Genomic DNA, 26,944 nt, shown 5'->3' on the forward strand with positions numbered 1-26,944 from the left:
TGATGAATTATCCAAGCTACTTATTTAGAACTGTCAAGAGTGTGCAGAATCCTAATATTGCGCGAGGTTTGCACTTCATACACTTCATACAATGAAGCAACCGACTCTGTTCCATCATTCCTTTGTTTTAGTAGATCTATTTGGCCTTAAGGTCATCATGCGCAAATAGAAAGCATGGATTGGTTCCTTCTGTGCTTGTTATTTTTCATTATACAATATTCTTGCTGCGAAGCCTCTGGAAACATAGTGCCAGTTGGTACTTTTTGGTTTCGTATTCAAATGCAATGTTCTTTGTCTAAAATTTGGATAAGTGCTAGGTTGTTTGACGCATATATTTAAAATTTTCCCTTCTGATGGGCGTAATTTTTCTTGAATAAACCATTTTAGCCTACTCTCCTAGTCTTGGAGTTCAGGAAGGTCAATTTACTTCACAATATCTTAGCGGCGTTCCCATGAACCCCAGTCAGTTTAGATGGCCATCAAGTTCAACAGGTATCGCTTATTTCTTGCCTACGTATTGTTCTATTCCCGTTTTACTTCCCTTTTTTGCTTTCTAAGGATTACGTGTGTTTTTCTTTTTGGACTTTTGTACAATGATGAGTGAGCGTTTGCGTGAAGAATTTTGCAGCAATTTGTACAAATACGAGATGAGTGGTTTTCATATGCATCATGCATAAAGCTGCTTCATTTTGGACAATTTTATAGGTACTCTTTTGATATAACTTTGTTTTTATTCATCTTTAGCTGGCGTCTATCGGGCTGCTGTTGGGAACTTTGATTACTACTTTGGACTTAATACTACAGAGGAAAACGTTGCATATTTCATCACTGGGAACCTTCCTCCACGGCGTACCAATGCATCTAGTTGGCTTCGAATTGCTCCTCATTTGCCAGATCTTGCGCCCATTGTGGAGCGATTTGCAGGAGCAAACCCAGAAACTGATGAACGTGTTTTCATTTCTGATGTAACTTCGGGTTAGTTAATTATCGCATTTTATTTTTATTAACCTTCGACGATCTGCTGTTTTACAGAATGTCGAGAGCTTCGTGAAATGATTTCGCCGAGTTTTGAATGGAGCATCTTGACAAGTGTTGACTCATTGCAACTGGGGGATGAATTGTTTCATCTCAAGTCACACGTAGGTGAAAAGACCGTACATTATGCTATTTGTGACGGGAACGTAAGCTCTACATTCAGCGAATTGGTATTGGTTAAGGTAAGCTTGCTTACACTGAAGTCCAAAAAAATTACTTGTAAAACACGCTCCTTTTTTATCCAGCTCCTAGAAACCGGACTTTTCTTTGGATCTAAAACGTATATTTACACTAAAAGCAATATGGTGAGTTAAAATTGTTTTAAAAATCCCATGACTAAAAATCCTGATACAAGTGAAGAGCTTAAGTAGGAAGGCTCCTCAAGTGCGTTTATTTTACTGACAAGCATATGAGCATCAATTAAGTTATCTAAGTGCATTGTAACTATGATACCTGACATTATCAAAGGGTGAGAACGTCGATAAACCGAATCAGAAGCTTTATAGCAGCTTAAGGGAGTTTTGCCTGGTTGCACTGATAAATAATTCCTTTATACTAAAAAATCTGACTGATGTTTCATTTTTCATTCTTATACTAAAATACCACAGTTACTTTGTTTTATTCTGATTCCTTACTTTTCCTCAAACGTATCATTTATCAACTAGTATCACGCTCATAGTTGCGAGGTGCCTACCAAATAGCATCAATATCCACCAATGTACAACACATTGATAACAGTTTTTTCTTGCCTAATGTAGGCTGACGGTGGTACCCAGGAGGCGTTTAAACGATTTGCTGACGCGGGTGCTTATCTTGCAGTTGTTTCACCGGTTCTCTGTGGCGCCGAATCAGCTCCCGTTGAGGTCTCTTTGAAGGCTCTGGAGCAGTTGGCTAAAAACTATGTAGGCGATAGTGTCATTCGTCTGGATGGAAAATGGGTCCCATTCAACTCACCCAATTTCCTTCGGCTGATACAGACGGTAATCACACACCTTGTTTGTTTCTGCCTATTTGTGGAGAATGATTAATAAGAATCTCTGTAGACAATTGCGAAAATCTTTGCTGGAGACATAAGTGATGTAATTAAAGCAGTGTTGCAAATCCACCTCACCTTTTTTAAAATTAACCATTCAGTTACCCTTAAAGAGTATTTTTTTACACAGAGAATGCAATGAAGGACATGTGTTTGAAATCTTTCTTTCGCTGGAATGAAGAAAATTCCCATATCCTCCTAAATGCTCTCTTTTAGACCACCATCAAGGTCTCCATCCTTAACCGGTCAAACTTCACCATTTGCTTTACACAAGGCGGTTTCCTGTGCATAATTGATGTCAACATTTACGAGATAGGATCCGACAGTACTATTTCGGTACGTTTGGGAAGTTCTTTTAATCCGCACTATAATGATCATTTTGTGTAGCCTTCCAGTGGATTCTATGACCACCGAACAGGGAAGCTAACGCTCCTGCCCAACATCTATCACCGACCTGTTGTTAAGCTACTGGCTTTCCAGGCAAGCTCAGTTGCCATATTTAAGATTATTTTCAATCTTTGCTTAAAACATCCTTTTTAAACCTGATGACAGCGTATTCAGGAACAACCTTTAATGCATCTGACATCTTTTATAACGAATTTTAAAATTACAATTAGGCATCAAATATGAAAACCTTAGTGTAAAATGAATGAAATTCTAAAGATTGATACATTTCAAGCAATACTAAGTGTAATGTGACGGTGATGGCTTGTCGATTGAGGAGTTTACGTTCACAACAAGTAAGATTCTACGAGTTCTACAAGAAAACCATTCAAACTATTTTTGCTTAGTTCCTTGGTTAAAAGGTTAGTAGTCTGTGCGTATCCCTGTGCGTATATGTCTTCAATGTCCCAAAATTCCTAAATTGGTGGGGCACTTCTGTACGGCTACTTAAAAAATGCAGCAAACTAATTTTTAGGACGCGACTTTCCTGCCTTCACTTGAAAACAGCAACTTCTCAGTAGCCATACAGATGATCCAAGAAATCTTCACTACTAAAGTACCCTACGATTATGAGATTGTCCCAATGCCCTACAACAAGGATGTAACCATTCAAGGCGCTGTCGAAGACTACTTGAGTCGGTCGAATGTGAGTACCTAGAAAGTTCGATGAGTCTCCTCCTCCTGCTTTAACTCCTTCCTTTCATCTTTTGAAGGTCACGATGGCGATGTCAGCGTTCCCCTTGCCAATGTTTGCGAGCACAACCGTCAGGCACACGGAGGCAGTTCTCTACGATGGCGTTGTTATGATAAAAAGTCGAAAAATGAACCAGCGAGCCTTATTTCGTATATTCGATTCACTCAGCGGTTACATCTGGCTATGCGTTTTCGCCTCTCTCATTTTCGTTGCCATCATCTTTTTCATAATCAAAGTTGTCTACGAACATCAAACTCGAGTCATGGGCTTCGTGTCTGAGGATCAGAATATTCCCCTTTTCAAGCGCTTCCTCAATGTCATCTTCCAGAACTTCTCTGCTGTTCTACTGGCTAAGGTCAGTTGCAATGATACCTAGAAAGGATGCTCAGAGCGGTCAAGCACGTAGTCGGCGTTTTAAGCCATCTGCGCCGCACCATTTCAATTTAAGTAACATCACAAAGTCTCCTGTACAATTTGTTATTAAGAGACTATTTGAAGGGGACCGGAATTACGGACCGAAAATGTCTATCTGAGGCAATGATAATGCCTGCTTAATGTAGTCCAAGTGAAATCTTAGGGGTATCCAAGCGCCTCTTTTTCCGAATGCGCTCCTGCGGATGCATTTTCATGCAGCTCGCAAAAGATGTTTAGGGACGAGCGATTGCCCACTCTGCGGCCCCACATGTGTGTGTGCGTGGGGGGTTTGCATGGGTGGGATTCACACCACCCTTTTCCAATTTGGGCACCCGGGATGCAATACTTTCTAGATACATACAGACGATAGTTAAGCCACAATGGGAATTTTTATGCTTCCTCTGTTTGCCTTACTGATTTTCCACCTCAGCAGAGCAGCGTGTGATGTGCCGTTCAGTTAGTGGTAAAGGTGGAGCAGGTCTCTCTTCCTCTACTGTGTCAGTGCTGATACTTTTCCTTGCAAAGAAACCATACAACACACCATGAAAGCTTGATTAACCGCCTTTTTGCGTAAAGATGCTAGTGAAGCCGAAACAGACGTCACTACGGGTGCTGTATCAGTCCTACTGGATGGCCTCCATCCTCTTCGTGGCAACGTACGCAGCCTCTCTGGCGGAGCAGCGTTTTGTGGCGCGCGAAACCATGATGCCCTTCAAGTCTCTCTATGGCCTCCTCGAAAACAGGGTCAACTATCGTTGGCTTTTCCTTCGCAACAGCTCCATCGTCTGGATGATGCAGGTCCGAACTCCACCGCCTTTTCCTATCTAGTGGTATCACCTCTAATCGGGTGCCCCACTGATTTTGATGGTTTTTTTTGGCAGATTGGCATTACTAATTCTTCACATACACCGTAAATCTACAATTAAGTCTCGTCTTACCGTGAAAAGATCGTATTGGGGTGTCTGCTGTCTTACATAGTGTGCATCTATGCTCGCGATCTCTCCTTTTTTGATTCTTGACCAAGAACACCCGCATTCATAAGTTGGTTACGTCTGTAAGCTCTATTTTTACGTTTTCCTGATATTTATGAGCAACTAATTGGGGTATTTTTTATTCATCAAAATATTATTTAAGCCGTGGAGACGTTTGCTCTCTGATCCATAGAACACGTCCGTCAAACAATATCGGTAGAGCACAAATGTAGCGGTCTGTTACATTTTGTCACTCGGACAGATAAACCTGGTAACTAAACTACACTTAAAGTTGACGATTTTCACGACACTTGCTTGATGCCGATCTGTCTCCGGAGTGAACCGCCTGCCTTCTTAAGAGTAAACCAGGCGTATTCTTTTGCGGACAAGCATATCGATCAGCCCCTCTGCGTTAACCACCACACACCACTTCCATCTCACGCACAAAACTGCCTTCGGAGTGAGTCAGCGCCTCATCGGTGCTGCCTAGACCAGAGCCTCATCTCGAGGAACCAATCACGGCGCTGCGCGCCTACCCGCGTGTGATCCGCACTGCTGCTCAATCAGTCAGCTTTGTTGATCGGTTTTGGAGACTGTCAAGTGATTACCTTTGCTTCCTAAATGCTTTTTTACCTCTTTTTTCTAAACAATACCTTTTTTCAGTAAATAAAGATTAGGTGTGAAGATTATTAAGGATCTGTGAACAGTGAACTATTCATTAAGACATTGATAGGGTGAGTAGCTGCACTTTGTTTTCATAAACAAATTTTAACAAGTTCTAGTCTCTCTTGTCAAATGCGCGTTAGAAAAGCATTTTGTGGAGGTTTATCCGCTTTAAAGTTTGCATGCACAATTGACATACATGATGCCTGTGTAGCGCTCCGAGCCTTCCCTGAAGACGAAAAGTGGCACCATACCTGGGGTAGAACATTCATTTTCAACACAGAGTAGGGCTTGGGGCTACAGGCATGGCCTAGAGCCCATGCCACCTGGCAATGGTACAGTGGCGGAGCTCCAAAGTGGCTCCTTCACCAAAACCAAGAGTTAACCAAGCAACCAACTTATTACAAAACACCTCTCCTCTTTTGATTGTCCTCCCTGGCTCTCTCCACTCAACTTCTCGCGTCAGCCATCAGAACATAGTCGGTGCTGTAAGGAAAGCATTCACGAACCATCTGTGCCAGTCACCAAATTTCCATGCGACTGAGGAGGTGCTTGACTGCAACGTCACTGATTTCACTTGGCTATTCCACTGGACCTGGAGTTTTGTCCTGTTTTGGAAATGCATTGGGAGAAGGGGGGAATGTGTAGGTCATCACGTGTGTCCGTCGCTAGTCGCAAGAACTCTGGCCCAAAAGCGGAATCAAATAACAAATAGCAGGGTTTAACATAGTTCTTCAAGGGTGGGGTTCCGCCTCTGTTCATTCTTTCCGCTTTGTTCACGTTGCAGTGCTGTCCATCCGTATCCATCTATCGGGGTTGTATCCAGCTAGTGGCGAGGTAAAGGAGGTATCGCCTGTTTACCTAAGCTACATTGTACCGGCACTGCAAACAGCTCCGTATCGTACTTTTCCTGATGGTTCACGGCAAGTGTAACTTCGGTTGTTGATGCCTTTATTACAGAACACGGAACTGGGGTGGTTGCCGAAGGTGGACGTTATTTACAGCTCTTCTGTTGGGAGTCATCACGGAATCTCCTACCCACAGTACATAACCTTCTTTCATCGCGTTAAGGTTTAGCATTCAGGAATGGAAATCAAAGTAGTGGTTCTTTAGGATTGAGTTCGCTTTCCGCTCTCACCAATGCACTGTCCTGAGACTTCCCTGAAGACGAAAGAAGACAATACTCGGAAAGAATATGTATGTTTGACGTATAGGAGGGCTGCGGGACTACTTGCATGGTTCGGAGGCCAGACCACCCGGTGGAAATACAATTCCAAAGCACTTAAGTGGCCCCCTTATGGCCCCCCTTATTTAATTCAAGTTCTGCAACCTTTACGACCCATTACGTCGAGAGGAATGCATGCACATCTTTGACTCTTAGTTTCTGCTACTTTACTCCCATCATATGGTTGTAGTACTAGGTATAATTAGGGTAATAAAATTGTCTAATTGAGGGTCGAAAGGTCAAGCTGCTTAGCTGGCGATGATGGACAACTTTCGGTCCTACCTAAAAAAGTCCTCAGCTTCAAGTATCTTCTTCAACAATATCACTGATATCAAAGTGTTTGTGTCGGATTTTTTTAAAACAAAATTAGGGAATTTAAGCGGAGTGCCATACATTAGGTAGATTGCTGTTTCTGCTACTACCTTTAGGTTTCAAAATTTCCGACCGCTATGCCATATGCACACTGGTATCTTGACGTGTGTTGTACAGGTCCTCTCTGAAGGCGTTATAAGCTGTATGGTCCCCGACAAAACGTCACTATAACCGTATGGCAGGACTAGTAGACTGTTGACAGCAATTCCAGAGAACGAGAAGCCTGCAAAGTAGCTAGTTATCTTAAAGGGTCATTTCGTTACGTAGCTCTCATCCTCTCACTAGTATCATCCTCTACGCTCCGGCTTCGGTCACCACGACGCACTGGAAGCTAGGAATGAGTGTCAAACCCCGATTTTTTCATCAAACCGACACTGGATCAGTTGAGCTAGCCCCAGTGAGGCCATTAAAAAGCCCCACAGATCTAATGTTCAGTGTGCACTCCTCATCGGTCATTTTGCTAAACATCCTCCAGTTGTTAATTCAGCCCTTTGACAAGGTTGACAAACCACCAAGACATTGTTGTGCTGCGATGTTCCAGCGATCCAAGGAGAAACAATAATTTCTACAAGAAGCATTGTCGTCTATAACTAAGTACTTCTCTCTCTTTTAACTAAATGAACTTCAACTTAAAAATTTAAGCAATCACAAGACGACGCACTGAGGAGTTTGCTTAGCACTGCCGAGCGCGACTGGCCGAAGGAGATGTACGCGGAGAGTGTTGGAGAAGTGGCTGCTCGTATGGCAGCCAACGACCACCTCATCTTCATCTCCAGTCGACTCGAGGCGAAGCAAATCCTTAGCGAAGAGTGTGGATTGGCAAAGGTATTTTATTTTCACATTCCACTATTTTTAAACAACATTTCCATTCACGTTCAAAAGTGAATCTCATCATCATGAACCGCCTTGTGGTTGACTAATGAGGTCATGTGAATCCACGAAGGCACAGGCACAGTCTGAGCTCAGCACTACAGCGCAAAATTCATCGTAACTTTGACTTTCTTAGTCCATTTCCCTGCCTCCCTTTAATTCGTAGTGTAAAGTGAGTTCTTCAAAAGTTGGTTTCATAAGGCAGGCGCTTTCAATCCTCCCAGTCTTTTGTTCTTCCCTGCCGGAACTCAGCACTGATGAGTCTCCTTATTTGATTATCTGAGTGAATGTGGAAAATAGAGTTTATAATTAAGAGTAAATTACTCTACCCTTAATTCCATTACTCAGCCACACAGAAGTCAAGGCGTCGATGACTCCTGTGAAGCAGCTTCCACAATGAGGAGGTCCACTTTTGTCGGTGTCTAAAATAGCAGTGGGTTTGCGGTACTGAAGGTGTGCTCAAAAAAAACTTTTGAAAAGATAGTCTAAACATGGCAGGTTGGTTTAAAGGGCCGAACAGTAGAGGAAACGTAACACTGGCTCTCAGGACGTAGGCTATTTGGGATGAAATGGAGTTTTCTGAACTTCACAAGGCCTCGTCCAAGCAATAACCTGCAATTGCACTACCAATAAAAGTGGGATGAGATTTTTTTTGTTAGACTATTTATGTTCCAGGAATCTTGCTCTTCGAACTCTTCACGAACAGAAAGCGCCCTCTACAGAGGTTTGTCTTGTCACAGATTTTCTGCAAAAAAAAATGTTTTTCCCCTAATACACACAAGTGTGGGATAGCTACATTTTGGTTGCGTCTCACGAGTTTTGTGCTAACGGGAATGCTTGTTTCTGCAGGTCACTTCTGTAGGTGGAAAGGTAAGCACCTTTTGATGGGGACGATAAGAAATTGGACATCGGAGTGTGCTTTTGCTTCTCTGAAATGCTTTTGCTTTTGACTCCCAAAATTCACAAAACACTTTTTTCGTGCATCAAACTTCCCTAATGCTGACAAATCTATTCAACTCAGCAGCTGCAGACCATCTGTACTCACACGCCAGATGTAACTACTTAATTAAGTAGACTTTCTGATGCGAGAGGCTTTACAACTGATTGTGCAATCAAGGGTGCTGCTTCTGAGAGCGCATTTGATACTTTACGTGTGGCAAGTGAAATTGACGTGAAGGTATGAGCAGTTACAGTCTGTCCTTACCGCTTGACATGGTCCTAATGTTTCGCTCCTTGCACAACGGGCGAATGTATTTGCCTGTAACACTTGAGAGGCAAGTAGAAAATGATTGGGTGTATATTTATGCACCATTAAGCATGCATTATTCTGGTATCCTTTGTTTTAATAATAAGGTTTATAATCGCTGGAGAATGGAGGAATCATTTGTGTAGTGGTGCTCATCCTTCCAAAGTATTCCTGTTTAGGTACCGTTTTCCTGTTTTTAGTCAAAAGCTATCAGTCCAGCAGAGAGAACACAGTTCTGACTAAATAAGTTGCCCACATTTCCTTAATCAGCCAATGACTGGAGTTGTGCAACAGTTTCGTATTTCGACACATCAGTTCTCCCAATTCAATTAATTCAGTGTCTACTTGATGCCAACTGAGAGTTAGAGATATTCTTCATCGAATATGCCACAATTCTTGCACTAGTTGAACCGTTTATCCCCACCTCAAGTGAGTATACTTTGAAGTGCCTGATTTAACACTAATTGAGTTCCCTCGTCCGGTTTGTATTGCTGACTCGTGGCAAACCGTCAATGACAGTATTGACATCAGACATAATGAGTAAAATTTCCTTCAGTCAGGCCCTGTAGAATACCTCTATGCTCTGGGGTACTTTCTCTCGGGAAAGGACGAGTTTGCCAAGTTGATGACTGATCGAATCAACGCCATCAGCACGGATCAGACCTTTAACTCCATTGAAACGAGGTGAGTTTATCCTTGCAAAGGATGCAAAACTGAAGAGCTGTCCACTTACCGAATTAAACAAAATATGTTCATTTTGCGAAGCTAAAGCTTGGTAGGGATATAGGTAAATATTTCTATATTCACTGGTTAAGAAGGATACAGCTAGAATTACCTGCTCATTAAACACTTGCTTGCTAGCTCTCAATGTGAAACACGTCTTCTAAAGCTTATTTCAATCGTTTAAGTGCTCTCTAAAGCCCCTAAAGCAAAAAGTGACCGATTTCACTCTGGTACGGCGATAGACCAGTCAATCTGAAAGTGACGCTAAAGGAGACGAATGAACAACAGGAGCCATACCGTTTCCAAGCAAAATTTTGTCAACCGGAAAGTTTGTGACGCATGAGGAGGATGAAACAAGTACTTTAAAACAGACAGTTTAAATGAGCTATTCTTGACCTATTTTGACAGCCGCTACAAAAGACAATTTGCAGTATGATATACACTAACAACTGTTTCGGAGGCGATAAATAAACGTCGGTAAATCATCCTAAACCTTGTGCTTGATTGACGCATCGTCTATAGTATTCTCTAGTTGGAAATTTTGGTATTTTAATTCAGAGCTCTAGGCACGGGTGACTGTCCGCTTCCCTCGGAGAAGATAAATATGCAACACAATCCGTTCTCCCTCAGGGAGTTGGGTGGACTATTTATCATTGTACTTGTTGGCATAATCATCGCTTTCATTGTCGCCGGTATCGAAGCTGCCATCGAGAAGTACCCTATGTATCGCCAGTGGAAAAAGGCAAGCGCACTTTTTTGCAAGTACACAACTTTTTACTTACAAGTAATTAAGTAGCGCGTCTTTTGACTTGTAGGATAATGATATTCGCTTTGGGGAGACGTATCCCGGTGAAGTGCTCGATATCCAGTAAACTTATTATTCATGCATGTAAAGTGGGGAAAACTGACTTTAGTTCTGATATGCATGTTCCTTCTACTATCCCCAAAGGGATGATGGTATTTGGATTCGACTGCTGGAAAATGATACGACTGCTTTCGTCGACGCTAGCCGAATAAAAACAGTAAGAGGCGTAAGTTGCCGCTTTGCGCCGATCACACTGCACTCGAGTCTTTCATTTTTGCTTTTACAATCTAACCTTATGACATTTAATTTTTCCAAAGCTTGCAAATGCATTTTTCTGGTCATGCATTCGATTTATATTCATTAGATCTCACTATGCGAATTACTGAGCACTCAACCAGCTAGACATCATCAACGTTTTTGAGCCTTTTTCATGTGCTATTTAACAAGCCATTTTTAAGTACGTAAAGCCCTCGATTAAAACTTTTCAACTTGAAGGAGGGATTCTTTTATGGCTATAGCTGGATATCTTGAATCCGACGATCACCATGGCAACCATTAGTTCGTGGTCGGTTATTTAGGGTACTTAGACCTAGTAAAACTGATTAAAATGTGGTTATGAGCTGTCAAAAATGACCACTGACTCATTAGAGATTTTTTTTTTGCATGAAGTGACATTTCTTAGATCCGCGCAAAGTAGTTAACTAAAGTGGGATTTCTTGTGTTAGTGTTGCTACTGCGCTGTAGATTGAACGCGTTTTACAACGTACTCGTCTCAAACTAATGTCGGCAAGTGATTCATCATACACCCACAGGACTTGACTCACACCAAACGCCAAGTTTGGTTGTTCTGATTGCGAAAATTGTTAGTAAGAGAAAAAAGGCGTTTTGATTCGTGTTACACTCGCTTGGAGGCGCAACCTCTGCCACACAATTTCATCGGTAGTGGAAGAGTCCCCAGAAAAGGCTATGCATGGAGGTATTGTCCTCCTTTCCTCTCTCTCTTATCCCTTCTGTAGCGTCGGGCAGAAAGAATGCTGGCTAGGAGGGAGGCCTGCGCACCAACGGTATGACCAACATCGCCAACAATCACCATCTTTATGATTACACGGATTTTGTTTCTTCCTCCAACTTACATTTGCATTGTGGTGCAGTGTTTTGGTTGTGGTTGTAGTTCTACCGAATACCCCGCTTTCAATCCGTGCTTTTATGTGCGGTTTGTACAGCTTGTGATTTAAGCACTTGCGTCGCTGTGATCTTAATTTCAACCATTTCAGTGGCTTTTGCAACATTAAGAAATGCTTTTCCTCTCAACCAGCTGACCCTGAAGTCGAAGCCAAATGTAATCACTTAGTTGTTTAAACCTTGCAGTGATTTCTTCCACCAAATCTTCCCTGCCTAAGCATGAATGCCAGTTCTAGTCGTGCACGAATCGCCAGTTTGTTGTGTAGTGACTTTACTGTTCAGCACTAACGCCTGTCTTATTCGCACTAGTTACTGTTGCCAGCCAGATGGACACAATTTTGACTTGCAAAAGGAGGAGGAGAGTCATTCGGGGGCATTCCAAAAAAACAAATCTTTTGTGTCACATTCACTATAACAGCTGATATCGTCGTGTCTGCGAAGCACGCAAATCAAGTGAAGAACCGAGGAGAATGGAAATGCCCTATTTCGCCATCCTATACAGGTGCTCTGCATGAGATAGGCACCAACCCAAGTCAAATAAGGGAAGATTCTATTTAGACGATCCGCTAAACGTTCAACTCAGGTGAAGAAACACAGGGCATAGTTCTTTTGTTTGTTCATTGTTTATTTTTCTGTGTTTGCAGTCGGATGGAAGGCCTCGTTTGGAGATGGGTTCCTTCGTGAAGGCGACATACATGGGAAATGACCCGCGCACCGCAGACCCTCTCTTCTCGGTCACCGAGGAGAAGACCTTCAGACCCGACGACGTCGTTCCACCCAATAATCAACCGCATTAAATTCATTGCCTTCTGCAAAAGCTCCCATGGTATTACAAAAAATCCTTTCGTCATTCAGGTATTCATAGGTGGCCTTCTAACACCTCATCACTTTTGTCTATTGAATAATCTTTAAAAGATTTGGCTGGCATAAGCATAAACCGCTTGAAGTTTAGCAAGTTCGATGCAGTTTTAAAATAAAATTTGCCTGGGAACCCGGGTCAGATTCTTGAAAAGATCTATGCGTTTTAGCGAGTAAACTCAAGCGAAGAAATGAGTACGCTATCATGATGTTTACTTTGGGAAAACTTGAATGGGTTCAAAGCCTTGTGTCGCGCTTAACCATCTCGAGCGCCCTTCACTAATGGCGGTCCAGCTGTGCCGCCCTGAGACTTCTCTGAAGAGACAATATTCGGGCAGAGTGTGTACTGTCGATATACAGAAGGGTGGGGGGGGGGGGGGGGGGTCAGTGGCATAGTCTGGAGGCCATATCGTCAAGTGGAAGTGCAAAAGTGGGGCGTTAAGTGCCCGTAAAATCAAGACGAAAAGTTCAACATACAACCGAGGTACTCTAGGGCTCACTTCTTTTGAGTGTCGTCCCCGGCGCTCCCCTTGGGCAACCTCCCCATCGACCATCTCAACGAAGTCTGTGCTGTAAGGAAAGGCGCCCACACGCCATCTGTGTCAGAAATCAAATTTGCGTGCAATTGAGAGGATATATGACCACAACGTCACTAATCCCTCTTGGCAGTTCCACTGGATCTACAGTTTTGTCTTGTTTGGGACTTCTATTGGGGGAGGAAGTGTGCTGGCTATCACGCATATCTATTGCCAGGCATAGAAACACTGCCCTAAAAGCCGAGTCGAATAGCGAGGGACGGGGCTTCAAGTAGTTCCGTGAGGATGACGTTTCGGGTCTATTCCTTCTTGCCAATTTGTTCTCACATATCTATCTGGGTTCTATCTAGGTAGTGGAGAGGTGGAGGAAGCATCGTGTGTTCACTCAATGGACATCTGTACGCAGATACCGTGGGCAGCTCCGTAGTAAAATCTTATGAAACCACGATCCTTTCCACAGGTGGCTAGCTTCATTTCTTCGTAGATTTGTACCATAAAGTCCTTGAAAGTTGCTGCCGGGACTCATTTAAACCTTGACTACCACCAACTTTGCCCCCCAGGCCTCATTATGAAAGCAATACGGCCGTAAGATGCATTTCAGGGTTTAGTGAGACTGGAAATGCCAGGTGTATTCGGCCTATTCCCCCCAAGTTTGTTGTAGGTGGTAAATGGGATCGAGGCTTTTTTCATCCCGTTCCCAAAGGCTTGCTGCTTTTCTGTCTTGCGGTCAATGGATGGATGATTGTGATGTTGGTTGAAATACAAGGACATAAATCCTTTAATGGTGGGGCTTAACGACCACCAATTCCTTTACGTGCTAGTCTGATAAATGGACCCTCCCTGTGCCCAAGCACAAAGGAACACTTGCGATCACCTCTGCCAGCCACTTCATGTGTACCTGAGGGGTTTTATCGCCTTACGGAGGAGGAACTCGTGATTGGTACACTAGTACCTCTTAAATTAGCCTTAGAATGATTTGCATCAGCATATGCGCTGGTTTCTGAAGGCTTAAAAGTACTGGGCATGAACTGGTTCTCCTTTGATTCCTAGTTCTCCAAAATTTGGAATGGAGGTGAGAGTGTGGCCAGAGGGTTGTTAGATTTAGCAGGGAGAGTTTCGATGGCATGTTTTTTGTTGCTCAAATTAACGAATTTAGTGTTTTATTGAATGTTTTTTTTGCAAGACCTGATGATAGACATGCCGTCAGGAAAAACTCCATTCCATCGTCACGCCTGCTGACAGGTTTGATGAGTTGTAAGTTTGGTTGTCACCCTGATTTAAAAGGGAGGCACAAATAAACCTACACATAAATGCACAACAAATCGTCGAGCTAAATAGACGGGTACAACTAGGTGCTATTAAACAGTGAACTGATAAAAGTGCCTGGTTATGTGTTTGCCAAGCGCCTTTTGAGGGGACCTCCGTCTAGGCTGCGAGAAGTGGGAGCCCAGCAGAATGTAGCAATTGATAGAGTAATTTTTTTGTCCTTCTTTTGAACATGAATGCAAATTTGTAATATCCTTACTGACACTTGAGTTATTTCAGTTCCAGTTCAGAATGTAGCCACATTCCCGCCTCATGCGGACATACACACACACCCTCTACCCAATCTTCCTTAAGGTCCGATTTCATATTGTCCACTTATCTTCAAGTCCACTTCTCCTGATGCTCGGTTTGGGCAGAATATTCAGTTGTTGCAATAATTACTCCATTCAACCAGGAAAACGTTGATCTACAGAAGTGGGGACGAATACCGGAACTTTGATGTGGGCCGGTTCTACTTTCACAGGCGACAAGCGTTACCTTACGTACGTATTTAAAAGGCTCAATAAGAAATATTAAATTTCATGTTTAAGGCTGTATTGCGATCGGCTTCATCGCGTACCATGAAAAACAACTTTAACTGAACCGCGGATTCGGGCAGGGGCAAATTACATTGGGACGGCTCATGCCTCCTGCCAGCCAAACGGAGGGCGAACATACACCCAGCATGCTTGGAAATGAATATGTTCTGCCAATAGACACTCGTGAACTCCTTCCTCTCCCCTCATCGGCACCAGAAGGCCTGCTCCGCCACGTGCAGGCAAGAGCTTGAATAACGCCCCTCACATTGGAGATGTTGCATGGGGCAGTGGAGCAATCGCAATTTATCACTTTGGCAATGCCATATTGGAGGACAAAAACGGCACCAATTTGCTGATGGGTGGAGCTTTGGCCATACGTGAGAGTGCGGTAAATATTAAAATTGACAAACGCTTGCCCATCATTTATTTTGCGTCGGTACATTCTGCTCACCTGGCCGTTCGGCGCATCAACGCGGAAAGCCGATTGGGTAGACCCTCTGTGGACGCGCCTATAATTGTGCATTCTGGAGGACGTTTTGAGGCCGCATACCTGACATGAGTAGAATTTGGCGTTCTCGTTACGGTGGTACAGGGTCAACCCGCTGTCACAAAACACGCATTCTACCTACCCAAAGAAAATAGTCTCTAACGACTGAAAAATCTTGGACCAACTGGATTTTCAGTCGCAACAGTGCAGCTAGGTGGTTGAGTTAAGGAGTGGGATGAATGACATCCCTAAATCACCTACCAAATGGCCTCCACAGATACGCATGATCTCTCAGACTGTAAAAAAGCCTTCCATACGATTGTAAACTCTTCGTGAAATTGGAGCAATGAATGCGGAGAAGTGGAAGAGAAATGCATTCCTCTCCTCGGTGAGATAGGGCGGTTGAGAATTCGCGTTGAAGGTCAAGTCTCTGTTCCGCAGGACTAAGTTTACTTAGCTTGGTCAGCACGCAGGTTGCCTCCGCTAAATGTCAGCTCTCTTAACCTCACCTTTAATTTGGCAATGCATTGCGTACCTAATCACCACGAGGTGTATTGTCGACAGACTTGCAACACCTTCTTTATTTGGGCAATAGCATGTGTTGACCTCGGAATTACTGTAAGCGCAGAAGTTGCACACTGATCCAATTACGCCGATGTCTTTGGAGCTTCGCGACTACAGAGAAGCCAGAAGCTCATTAATATGCCCACTATTAGGGCCAGTCTTGACGAAAAAGTGGTCACCATTGCCCACAAATGCTGTGGTTAATTCGAAGTTTTGTTAAACATAGATTGAAAAAATACAGTCACCCTCTCCTATCTATCCCTTCATTCATTCGTATCTGTCATTCACCCATCCATCCATACACACGACTCAACTCAAACCAACTATATGTGCCTCTATTTCCTACAGTTATCCACCACAAAGCGATAGGGACCAAAAGTCACGTATAAGTGACGCTGGGATGATTATCCCAGATAATCCAACACTTGCAGGAAGACATCTGGATTTGGGACCTTGGAAGCGATTTAGATCATTAGGATTCCTTTTTCTCCGTTCTAAAACTAAAACGCAGCTATAATCCGACGAAAGAACATCGCGCACCTCTATTCGCCGGTCGGTTTGCGACCCACGAGTCGGTGAAAGCCCTTATTGGTAGCTGCAGCAAGGGCGTCGGATGGGGCAAATACTTACAGAGACATTGAATTCTTTCCCAACGGCTAGGCTGTTGCCTTTGCATTTAGGCCTTATTTATGCAAAGTTTATTTTGCAGTCAATCATCACCTTATTTTGGCTGGGACCTACATGCTAACTTCCACACCCTATCCCATGTGAGGGGAAGAAGTGTGTGTATGTGTGCGTGACCACCATAGCGCCTTGGTGTAAACAATCTCCTGCGTAAAAGGCGTTAACAAGAGGCGGATTTACACATCCCAAATGCAGTACACCGACTGACTGACCGACCCATCACTACGTAAGATTCCTTTTGACTTGCAGATTAGGTACTGTCCAAATGCTGCTTTTAAATTTACACCCCTACCTTTTGCATAGGGAAGTTTCGTTCCTTGAATACCATCTCATGTCCGGCCACTTACACTACAGTAAGATCATTTTTCTGTTGAAAGGGTTTTTTTTGGCATTTTTTGCTGCTGCCATCGTTCTAGCTCTGCTACACGGACAAGCGACAGTTGAAAACAGTAAGCCTGGGTGGTGGCATTTGTCGAAGGACCGCCCGACGAGTGAAGATCACGCCTTATTTATGGGACCGAGGAACACACGCACAAACACACAAATACACGTTTGGTGTCGCATTTAACGTCACAATAGGCGACTCGACTTCGAACAGTGCTTGACAATTGTTCATGTCTCCTGCGTCCTCCTAACCTCAATTTGGCGGGAATATAACTGTCAACACAAGAGCTATCATTACGATTTTCTAATCTAACTCGTAGTGCTATTAAATGGAGCCCTTTGGGATCTACTTCTAATCCCCACCTAAAGTCGTCGCTTCCAAGCACACCGGCGCGAGCACGGAAGTAAAGAAGTGTTCCAACCGCAAACTTAGACACTCTAGGAGCAAAAAATCATTTCCCCATTTGAAACATTGTTTTGTGGAATTTCGCGAGGGGTTGTCAAGTGCACTTTATAAAGCAATGATGCGTCTGCCAGAGAATCAGTCAACCCAGCTTCCTTCTGTACACATTTTCCCTTCCCTAAAAAGCCTAATGACGAAAAAGCTTAAGCCTCTGAAAAATGGAAAACGTCCAAGGTGTTGCTCTTATACTGTATCCTCTGCTCTCCTTTTCTTGGCGATCCAGAATCTTCGGGAAGTAATCATGCTCTTGTGGGGCTACAGCCACAGTGCTTCTCTCCTTCTCCTCTTCCTCCTCAATTAAGCCCTTCAAAACAATAAAAAGTAGTATGATTTGTAAAAGGGCAAAAATCCCAAAATCTTGCATAAATAATCAAGTGCCAATGAAATTGCCCATTTTCCCGGCCATAATGGGAGGTGTTGAGCCTACGGCCGGAGGAAAATCGTATCACACCGGGTCAATAATTTTACCCTTGAGCAGCAACTGAACCACCTTCAAGAAGGTGGATTCGACTCCTGTGCAGCAAAACATCACAACAATCGTTAGATGGATTTAAAGGCATATCTATGCCTTGAAAATGGTCTTTCTAACTGTCAAGTAGGAGTTTAAGGGTGCTTCCTTCCATACCATGCTATTTCAATGCGTTTTCGGTCGCGGTAAATCAAAAATTCGCTTTTATTTAGATTAGAGGCAAGAAAATATGAGTAGCAGTCCTCATTGTGCTCATTTCGGTATTTTAGTAGGTAACAAAATATCTTTCGGAGATATGAAGGGGAATTTAAAGGTCTAGTTTGCAAATATGATGCATTAACTGTTCCTGACATTGATAAGTTTGACAAGTCCAATTCGGATCGCCTTGCTCATTACAGTAAGCACAGACTAAATTTGCGATTGGTCTTTTGGCGATAACTGGGTGCTTTCAGGTTTACAAAATACTGTAAAACCAGTAAGGAAATAGTTACCAAGGCATATCATTTTAAAAACAGTGTGATAAACCTTTGTCTAAATTAGTAGTATCGTCCCCAAATATTGCTCCTGCGGTTGCACGGAATTGTGTCGGGTTTAGCCACAGCCTCCACTTCAGATCAGCAGCCGAAGTGAGCCGAATGCCGGTCGCCCAGCTGAAAGTCAAAACTCGGCTGCACCATGAAGTGCTACGACGTCGAAGAAGTACTGCTACAGGCTAGAATTGCTCATTTTAATAACTACTCTGGAGCCAAAACGTACTTATGTATTCCAAAATAACCAACTAATTTGCAAAGATTCGCTTTATTCTCCATTATAGATGAAGATCCATTTTAGGAGAGTGAATTCTTTGAAAATCACCGTCATAGATTCCACAATCATTCACAAATTTGAAATGAGCCTTTTGAATTTGTTTTTAGATAGCAGAGTCATGTGCACAACCAGTAATCAGTAGCAAAATTGCTTATTTCCTCAAAATAAGTTTGGTTTTTGTAAATAATTGTATTTTTTTTGGGATCCTAATCAACAACATTTTTGTTGCTAAAAAGTGCCATAGTAGTAGCATTTCAATCCTGCGAATTTAAGCCTTCTTAAGCATTGAACCAGAAGAATGCAAAAATGATGGGGAAGTACAATTACTAAGTTTTGTAAGAGTAACGCCCTTTTCATAAATTGTTTAGGCATTTAAGATTTACTTGCTAACAACATCAAATGGCATTCCTGCAAATACGTGACAGTAAATTGAACTGGACTGATGAATTCGCGTAGGCACAGCACTCAAAAACGAGATAACAACAGGCGGACACATCCCTCGGAGGAATGTTATTACGCCAGAAACTGTTATGCCATCCCAGTCCATCTACAGGGATCGTGGCCACACTTGCAATCTCGTGGACGAATGCGCTCTCGCGTGCGTGCGGAATGGGTTACCGAGTCGCCACGGACGCACGCACGCACGCACGTACGCACGCACGCACGCTAGCTCGCGCGTCCGCTAGCCAGCAGGCCAGGGCTCTCCCTTCTGCTGTGGAAGAGGACAATAGTAGGGAGACGAATTGAGGCGCAGGGCACGTTCACAAACACAACCACACACGTGCACAGGCGCTCATTGAAGGCAAAAAGGAAGTGGGGCTAGAGCAGGAAAAGGAGGAGTGTGCAGTAGTTGCGACAACTTTGAGCCACCAGCGTCCCTTACACGCTGGAGGGTGTTAATCCTGGTAAGTCCTCGGACGTGGCACCTCTACATGCTGGAGGTCCATTCAACTCCAGACTACGCAAACACTTTTCACGTTTCTGCGACTCGTAAGTACTTTTATACGTGAATTTTGGCTTTGACGGTAGTCCGATTAAGCATATCATGTATGAAGATGGCTTTTCTCCTGGGTGCTGCGATCGTGAGATGTGTGAATATAATATTGTGTAATGCATTTCGCCTTAGTATTGGAAGTTTTTTGCTTTTTTACTGCAAACACGCCACGAGTCGGACGTTAAGCCATAATTGCAATTCATACATATATGCTTTTGCATGTATTTCTGTCTACCGCTAATTGTGTCGCCGCTGGCACGGTTCAGGGCTTTTCACATTTGTTCCCGTAAATACACTGCATCCCAGCTATAATTTCTGTCGCAGGGATGTCTATACTAGACTGCTCACAAATTTATTTTGATTAAATCTACAGTTGATGCGTTGGATGTGAATCCACATTAGCATAAATTAGCAAGGAACGACGCTAAAGTCATTGCCAAATTAAGATATTTGCCTACTTTTGTAGACATTTTTGTCGAGTATTTATCCGTACATCGGTCACAAGCCGTGGTGCCTCAAGGGCCGGTCTACGCACTCACCTGAGTGTAATGTTGACCAAGGTTGGATTTCATCGATTCCATCTGTCCTTCACTCTTCCTTTTCTTCTCTACCATGTGTTTCTTATAATTCCAATGGCTGTCCCGAATAACATCTCTCAAGTGTATCTCTTTCTGCAAGAAGAGGAGATTCCTGTAGGCAAGGTGGTTCTAAGTGCCTCCCGCGCAATCTACCTCGCAAAAGTCTACGCCAAGCGAGGAGTTTACTCTGTGACAATAGAGGAGTCGCCCGATCCTTCACTAGAGTTTTATTACCCCGAATCCCTTTTCAACATGTCCGCGAAGAACAACTACTTCAGTATTAACACGCACACCGGAATGATAAAGACATCCAGACGCCTCGACTTTGACGACCCAGAGCTGGAAGCGGATGGATGTATACCGAATAAAGCGAATTCACTGATTAAAGTGTTTCAACGGAATAATCTCTTTTCCATAAAGACTGCCTCCTATTGTTGCTTTTCCCTCCAAATTGCAAGTGTACGGGAAGACGTCCTACAACTTTATATCTGCATTGGTGACGTCAACGACAATGCGCCAAAGTGGGATTTGAAGTCATTTGACAGGACGGATTTTGGGCACGTAAGTTAATCCATTTGCCTATTGGATGGTTGTTCTTGTTACAACTTGTGGATACGGTTGAGTGACAAACACTAAATGAATAGCCGCTTCCACTTGAACAATCCAAAACCTTTCGCTCGATCAGTCACAGTTGGCAAGAAAAGGAGTTCTTGAAGTTTAACAAGACATTAAAAGAACTTACCAAACAGAACCCATTTTTCAGTTATATTTAGTGAAATATAGGTAATAAGGTAAATCTACCTCTTTACCTAGCTTTAATCCCGTGTTCACCAGGCATGAATGATCTCTACGTCGACCTCGTTATTTCAAGAATCTAAAAAACACAAAGGGAACATTTTAGGCCTTTATTCCGACATAATCTCAACAAAACATTTTTTAAATAATTCAACAATATTTAGGCTGGGAATTTGTCCCGAGGTTTCAAAGGTCACAGAAATCTGGAGGTGACTTGAACCGATTAGGTGGCTGTTTTGAGGAGTGCCGCTTGTGCCCGACCGCAATTGATTGGGGAAGTTTTGGTCCCTATGGAAATGCTAAAGGTTTCATGAGTATCATAGCATAAGAAGTGTTGTTCAGGCGTTTGTGGATTCACTTTCGACTCTGTTACGTTGGATGTAAACGTTACCGGTCGCTTTCCAATTTACCATGCTCCCACAGAGCGTATTCGGCAGGCTTAAGAGGAAATTTTTAATTCCAAAATTAAATAAATAGGAGTTTCTATGGGTAGGTTTAGCAAAAAAATATTTCGAATTCGAGTCAACGAGAATGCTTTTGCAGCCAAGGTGTAATGCTCACGCAAAGTATGTTTTCTCAGCGTTTCTAACTTGAAATGAGTGGTGGGTCATTTGATGCCTGATTTCTATTAGAAACAGGAGTCTGATATTAAAGGTACACTCCAAATGCTGCAATTTGTTCGACCACCGAAAAGAATTAAAATGCTTACATACCGTTGTATTTCGGGTCTTAGAATCACCTTTGTCTAAACACTTTTTGTCCACTTGCAAGGAGCCCCACTAGACAACATGTACTGCTTTGGTAAGATAGAAGCGAACTACTTCAATTAACAGCTAAAGAGTAGCAGATGCTGCGCCTATTTCGGGCACAAATTAGCCAGAGACCAGGGAAGAACAAAAGATATTGTGGTCGGGATATTCAAGAGATATGTGCATGTTCCATGTGCAGCTTAATTTAGTAATCAGTCACTTGCGCTCGAGGAGGGCAGGCAGCAGCAGTCACGTCTGATCGCGGTAAACAAACAATTCTCTCCCTGCACCCTTCGAACATGATTTTTCTTGTGACTGATGTTTCCAAAGCGGTCCGTTAATAGCCGCGCTGTGCACCGCTTCTTGGCGGCGGCTCCGAGCTCCGGACGAAAGTGCACTATCCACCGAGTTATCAAAGCCAGAAGTTAACCATTTAAAAATCCTTAACTTAAGCACAAGTAAGGCCGAGACCCATTGTGGCTTAAACGTTTACCAAAATTACGAAATATTGTTATGCCTACTCACTTGTGACATTCTTTGTGTAGTAGTGGTTGAAGTACTTCTCTCTACCCTTCGTCGCCAATAAATGTTTGTTTCCCGCTATTTAACCGAACTAAAAACGCAATGTCTGTTATTTTAGGAAAAGTCAGAGCTTACTCTCAAAGTCCCGGAGAACTTGCAGCTAGGGAACGCAATCGACCTCCCCCCAGCTACTGACCTTGACTCGGGGTCAAATAAAGCCATATCTTATGAAATGTGGCCAGGACTGCCAGAATTCGAGATGGCTTGGAATGCCACTACATCCAAGCTCTATCTCGTGCTCAATCAAGAACTTGACCGGGAAGTAGAACCCACCTACAAATTCAGCCTCATTGCAAGAGATGGAGGAGTCGAGCCCAACACCGCCTCCCTCAGTGTCACAATTAACGTCCAAGATGTGAACGACAACGATCCACTGTTTGAGAAATCTGTATACTTCGTTACTATTCCAGAGAACACGAAGATCTCGTCTCAAATCATTCAGGTAATCATTATTTTCCTGGGGCAAAAATTCTGACATTTTTTTGGTTTTGCGTTGTATTTTGACACATCTAAGGACCATCAAGGCTTAACACGAACTGGGAAGAGGTGCCCAATTTTGTTCCAAGGTTTTAAGCGGAGGAAATAAAGATGCTGTCGCGTTAAGATTTTTGAGTTTATAAAACGATTGTTTAAAATCCCGAAGTCGGATGATTCAGGGCGATGGGCACTTCTTTACCCATCGAAATGCCATCCCATGTACATGTTTTGTGTCTTTGACAACCACACAGGCAAATTTGACATTTGAAAGTGACACGGGTAAATGATATTAGGGCATTCAGTTTCGGAAGAAATTACGAACGCCGTTGACGCATTCATTCAAGACTCCTTTTATGTTCGAATAGAAGCCAGTTTGTTCTACTTATGCTGCGATTTCCTTGTACACGGAGAATCTGAACATGTCTCACCGGATTAGTGATTAATTTCGCATCGCCGCCTATTTTTTTGCCTAAATTACACGTACCAAATTCATTCTCTTGCAGTTTTGTCAGCTGGTATTGCGAACATGGTGTACGGGATAAATCAAAGTAATGCAGATGCTTTCGCGAATCGCATAACTACTGCGACGGTACCTCCAGCACTGGGCCATTGTACCCCAAGTACGCGCAAAAAATGGTCCTCTGCCTTGGTACCGCACTTTTGTCGTGATCTCACAAGGCAGCTGCGCGAAAGCCACCACAGATTAATAGTTGCCTGATTCGTATTCAAGGCGACTACAGATAAACTTTTCATAAAGAATTATGGGGAGTCTTTGTCATTCCTTATTTCTTCGCACTGATTTGAAAACCCCAGTTGGGTAGTCGTTAAAAAAAATGGAAGCGTACACTGATAAAGGAAGTAATTATTTTCTTCCTAAAAGTAAGTACAGGTGTCGACAACATCACAGCACTAATCAAAGTGCATTTGGGCACAGGTTCAGAGAGCAAGTGCTTTGCATGACTATTTAATGAATCAGCTGCAACTTTTCTGCGAAAACTTGACGTCCTGACTTTATTGCCTGAGCGCGGCATTTCAAATGTGTGACATGCCCTTCATCAGTTCGTGATAACTGGTTGCACCGAATAGCCCCTTTCAAGCAGAGTGGCACAGCTTAAAAAATAAACGAGATACAGGGTTCTATCTTTTGGCCTAGAAACATCTATAGTGCTGAGTTTTTGATCAGCAATTATGTGGCTTGGTTTGGCAGCGCAATCATTGCCTCACATCTGGGCTTTGGTGTTCGAAATTTTTTTTATGACAGCCTCACTTTGGAAAAAGACCGCCAAAAGATGAGAGGATTGCAGATAATACCTTAGCACAAAATCACTCCTTAGCATCGGTACACATTAGCAAGCGACTGTTTTGGAAGCAGTTTAGCAATCGGAGTAATTACCCTTGAAAGGCGATGAAAGATGGAACATATTCGCTTTTACTACCACTTTCAAGGGAATACTGGTTGTATTCAGAGCTATTTGTAACCTTACTATCCATTAGCCTCGTCTAACTTGCCCGCCAATTAATGCTACTTAACCGTTTCGCCTGGTGCATTCAACTGCCTGCAATGATACTCCGATCTTCATTTGGACCGTATTTTTTTCATCCAATGACTCTAAAATGCCAAATTCCTACAAAGACAAGTGAAATTTGTGGACGATAACCTCAAAGTATGTCGTGGACCTAACTGAAGGTTTGCTGGAAATGAATTGCCGTTGAATGTATTTATTTTTGGCGACAGAAGGAAGAGGGGAGATGATTGTAGGTCCTACTTTTGTGCTAAAATATATCCTGTAAATAGGTATAAGATATTATCTTACTGGTGGATCTAGGTGTTGTTCTTCGGAGAAAGCGTCCTCCACCATCTCTCTTCTTTGTGACAAGCATTCTTTTACTAGGACTAGAGTTTAGTCGCACACAGACGTTGGCATTTAACTTTTAAAGTTGATTCAGTGATAGCTCTGGGTTTGCTAGTGTAGAACCATTTTGAGAGCAACAAAACTCATGGTTTTGGGTCGCAAGACGGCAAAAACTCTTGACTTAAGTATTTGTAGATTTCAAGGCATCTTTAAGCTATGGAAAGTGAAGAGAGAGGCAACTACTAAACAGTTCTGCAAGTTTTCAGTTCTCGCTCAAAAAACCGACAAATAGGAAAAAATTTGCAAAATACTTCATTTTATCCCATTTTGTTTATTATTTTACTCATTTACCCGTAGTATTTACTATATTTACATTGAAGAAAAGAGAGCGTTCACGGCCCATGCATTGCCCAAAGACTAGTTGGGGTGGTTAAGATATATGTTAAGGAAGGCTTTCTTAAAAGCGTGAGTGCTAAAATTATTCAGTCCTGGGTCAGTTCCAGAGGTGAAATCCTAAATAAGGGTCTCGTGGGCAGAACTTTCCAACACTGTTTGTGGAAAGGCCCTCCACATGTCAGTGGGGTAGAGCGTGGGAGACAACAAAACAATTCTCTCCACAGAGTGGGAAACTTGTAGAGAGCATCATTACACGGCAAATTTGACTAAGAGGTTTTGTTCTCGTATCTCTGACATTGCGTCTGAAATAACTTTTTCAAATTTTCCACCTTAGTGATTGTGACAATAATCGGATAAAGATTGAGAATAAAAGCGCCAAAAATAAGCCAGCATTTAAGGCACATGTTAAACTAAAAACAACTTGGGTAAAGCACAAACGGAAGCACTTTCCACAGACCACCGGGAGTGTTATCATTATGACAATCTCAAGACGAGCATGATTGAGAAGTAGAAGAACTCAAATTTGATGGAAACCCTTCCCAAGTGAGGCATCCTCCCTCAGGTGAAAGCGGTTGACTTGGATTTTGGCAACAATGCGGAAGTGACCTACTCGATTAGCACCTTAACGGATCCCGAGTTCGGCCAGATGTTCACCGTCGATCCGACCACCGGATGGGTCAAACTGGCACAGGAACTGGACTTTGAAACTCACAAACAAGTAAGCAGAATGTCATTTTTGTCCACTTCTGTTCATTTTTTATTTATAATCACTTAAAGAGGTAAGCCTTTGTCTCTAAATGTCACGACACGTTTGGTTTAAAGTTGGGTGGTCAAATGAATGATGGGGAGAAAAAGAGGGATTGTTAGCAAAAACAACTCCACAACTTCCTGTGCTGCGAACTCAAATGTGTTCTCCACTGCATTAAGGTGGGATTTAATTAACCATACAAGTCGACAGCAAAGCACTTAGAGGAGCCTGATATGACATAAGTTAATTTTTAAACGCCAACACTAAACCTGTCAACTCCCTTCCTAATGAAGAGACAAACGACTCCATGGTTACCTAAATGTTTAACAAACGGAGAGACATATTTTGCTATGAAGAAACGCACGCTTCAGCCTCCATGCTCTGAACATAGTTACATAGAAAAGTCGACCGAGAACCCTGCAACCACCCTTTAAACATCTAACTGCACTTGGCAACTCTACCGAGTTGGTTACTTCGCCCGGTGCTTTAGGTATCCACTTAAAGATTTTGCAAGAGTTTAAAAGCTGCATAAATGAAGATAATTACATCAGGGGATTGGAAGTGCCATACTGGTCCTTCCTCTACTCCAGGCAAGAGGATACTTCCATGGCGACCAAGCGCAATGCATGAGGGTCCAACGAAAATCTTTTTTTCGCCTGTTATGCAGCATGTGAATTCGCCTTAATTCCAACCCTGGCACCTGTTGGGGCAGATGCCTTCTGCACATCAAGGCCAGGCCCAAACTATGCACCACAGTCTCATAATTTAACGTGCCTTACAGCAGCTGTTTAATGCCCTTCCCCATAACCCGAATTGCCTCTTCTACTGCCAATACCACAAGCGGAAGCAGATAGGGAAAGGTCAATTACCTTCCTCCCTATCACGTTGAAACATGGTTTAACACACTCGGTCTAAAATGCAACTGCCTTTTTTACTCCGGAAAGGCGACAAAGAGTTAGAAGTCAATTAGCATTCATGCGTGGGTTACTTGGGTAAAAT

The 26,944-nt window shown here is 43.0% G+C and overlaps 2 protein-coding genes across 2 annotated transcripts in view; both read left to right on the forward strand. All coding sequences in view use genetic code 11, as the record gives it.

The window, feature by feature from the left end:
• Positions 1–2: 2 nt before the first annotated feature.
• EGR_02585 (glutamate receptor, ionotropic, invertebrate) lies at positions 3–12,474 on the forward strand (the record flags this gene model as incomplete). Its single annotated transcript, XM_024491834.1, has 15 exons — positions 3–66; positions 745–975; positions 1,033–1,217; positions 1,794–2,015; positions 2,285–2,404; positions 2,456–2,557; positions 2,988–3,158; positions 3,226–3,561; positions 4,197–4,418; positions 7,494–7,676; positions 9,524–9,651; positions 10,249–10,474; positions 10,506–10,558; positions 10,640–10,721; positions 12,322–12,474. 15 exons carry the CDS (start codon positions 3–5, stop codon positions 12,472–12,474), a joined length of 2,478 nt encoding a protein of 825 aa, XP_024353649.1.
• Positions 12,475–20,315: 7,841 nt separating this feature from the next.
• EGR_02586 (Protocadherin beta-7) overlaps positions 20,316–26,944 on the forward strand; it is a gene marked incomplete at both ends in the record, with an annotated part of 12,455 nt that continues 5,826 nt past the window's right edge. The window contains 3 exons of the mRNA XM_024491835.1: positions 20,316–20,906; positions 22,530–22,913; positions 25,760–25,915. Of these exons, the coding sequence (XP_024353650.1) occupies positions 20,316–20,906; positions 22,530–22,913; positions 25,760–25,915 (1,131 nt within the window). The remainder of the gene's footprint in view (positions 20,907–22,529; positions 22,914–25,759; positions 25,916–26,944) is intronic.

The sequence above is a fragment of the Echinococcus granulosus genome, assembly GCF_000524195.1.
Source record: "Echinococcus granulosus chromosome Unknown EG_S00012, whole genome shotgun sequence".
NCBI classification, from domain to species: Eukaryota; Metazoa; Platyhelminthes; class Cestoda; order Cyclophyllidea; family Taeniidae; genus Echinococcus; species Echinococcus granulosus.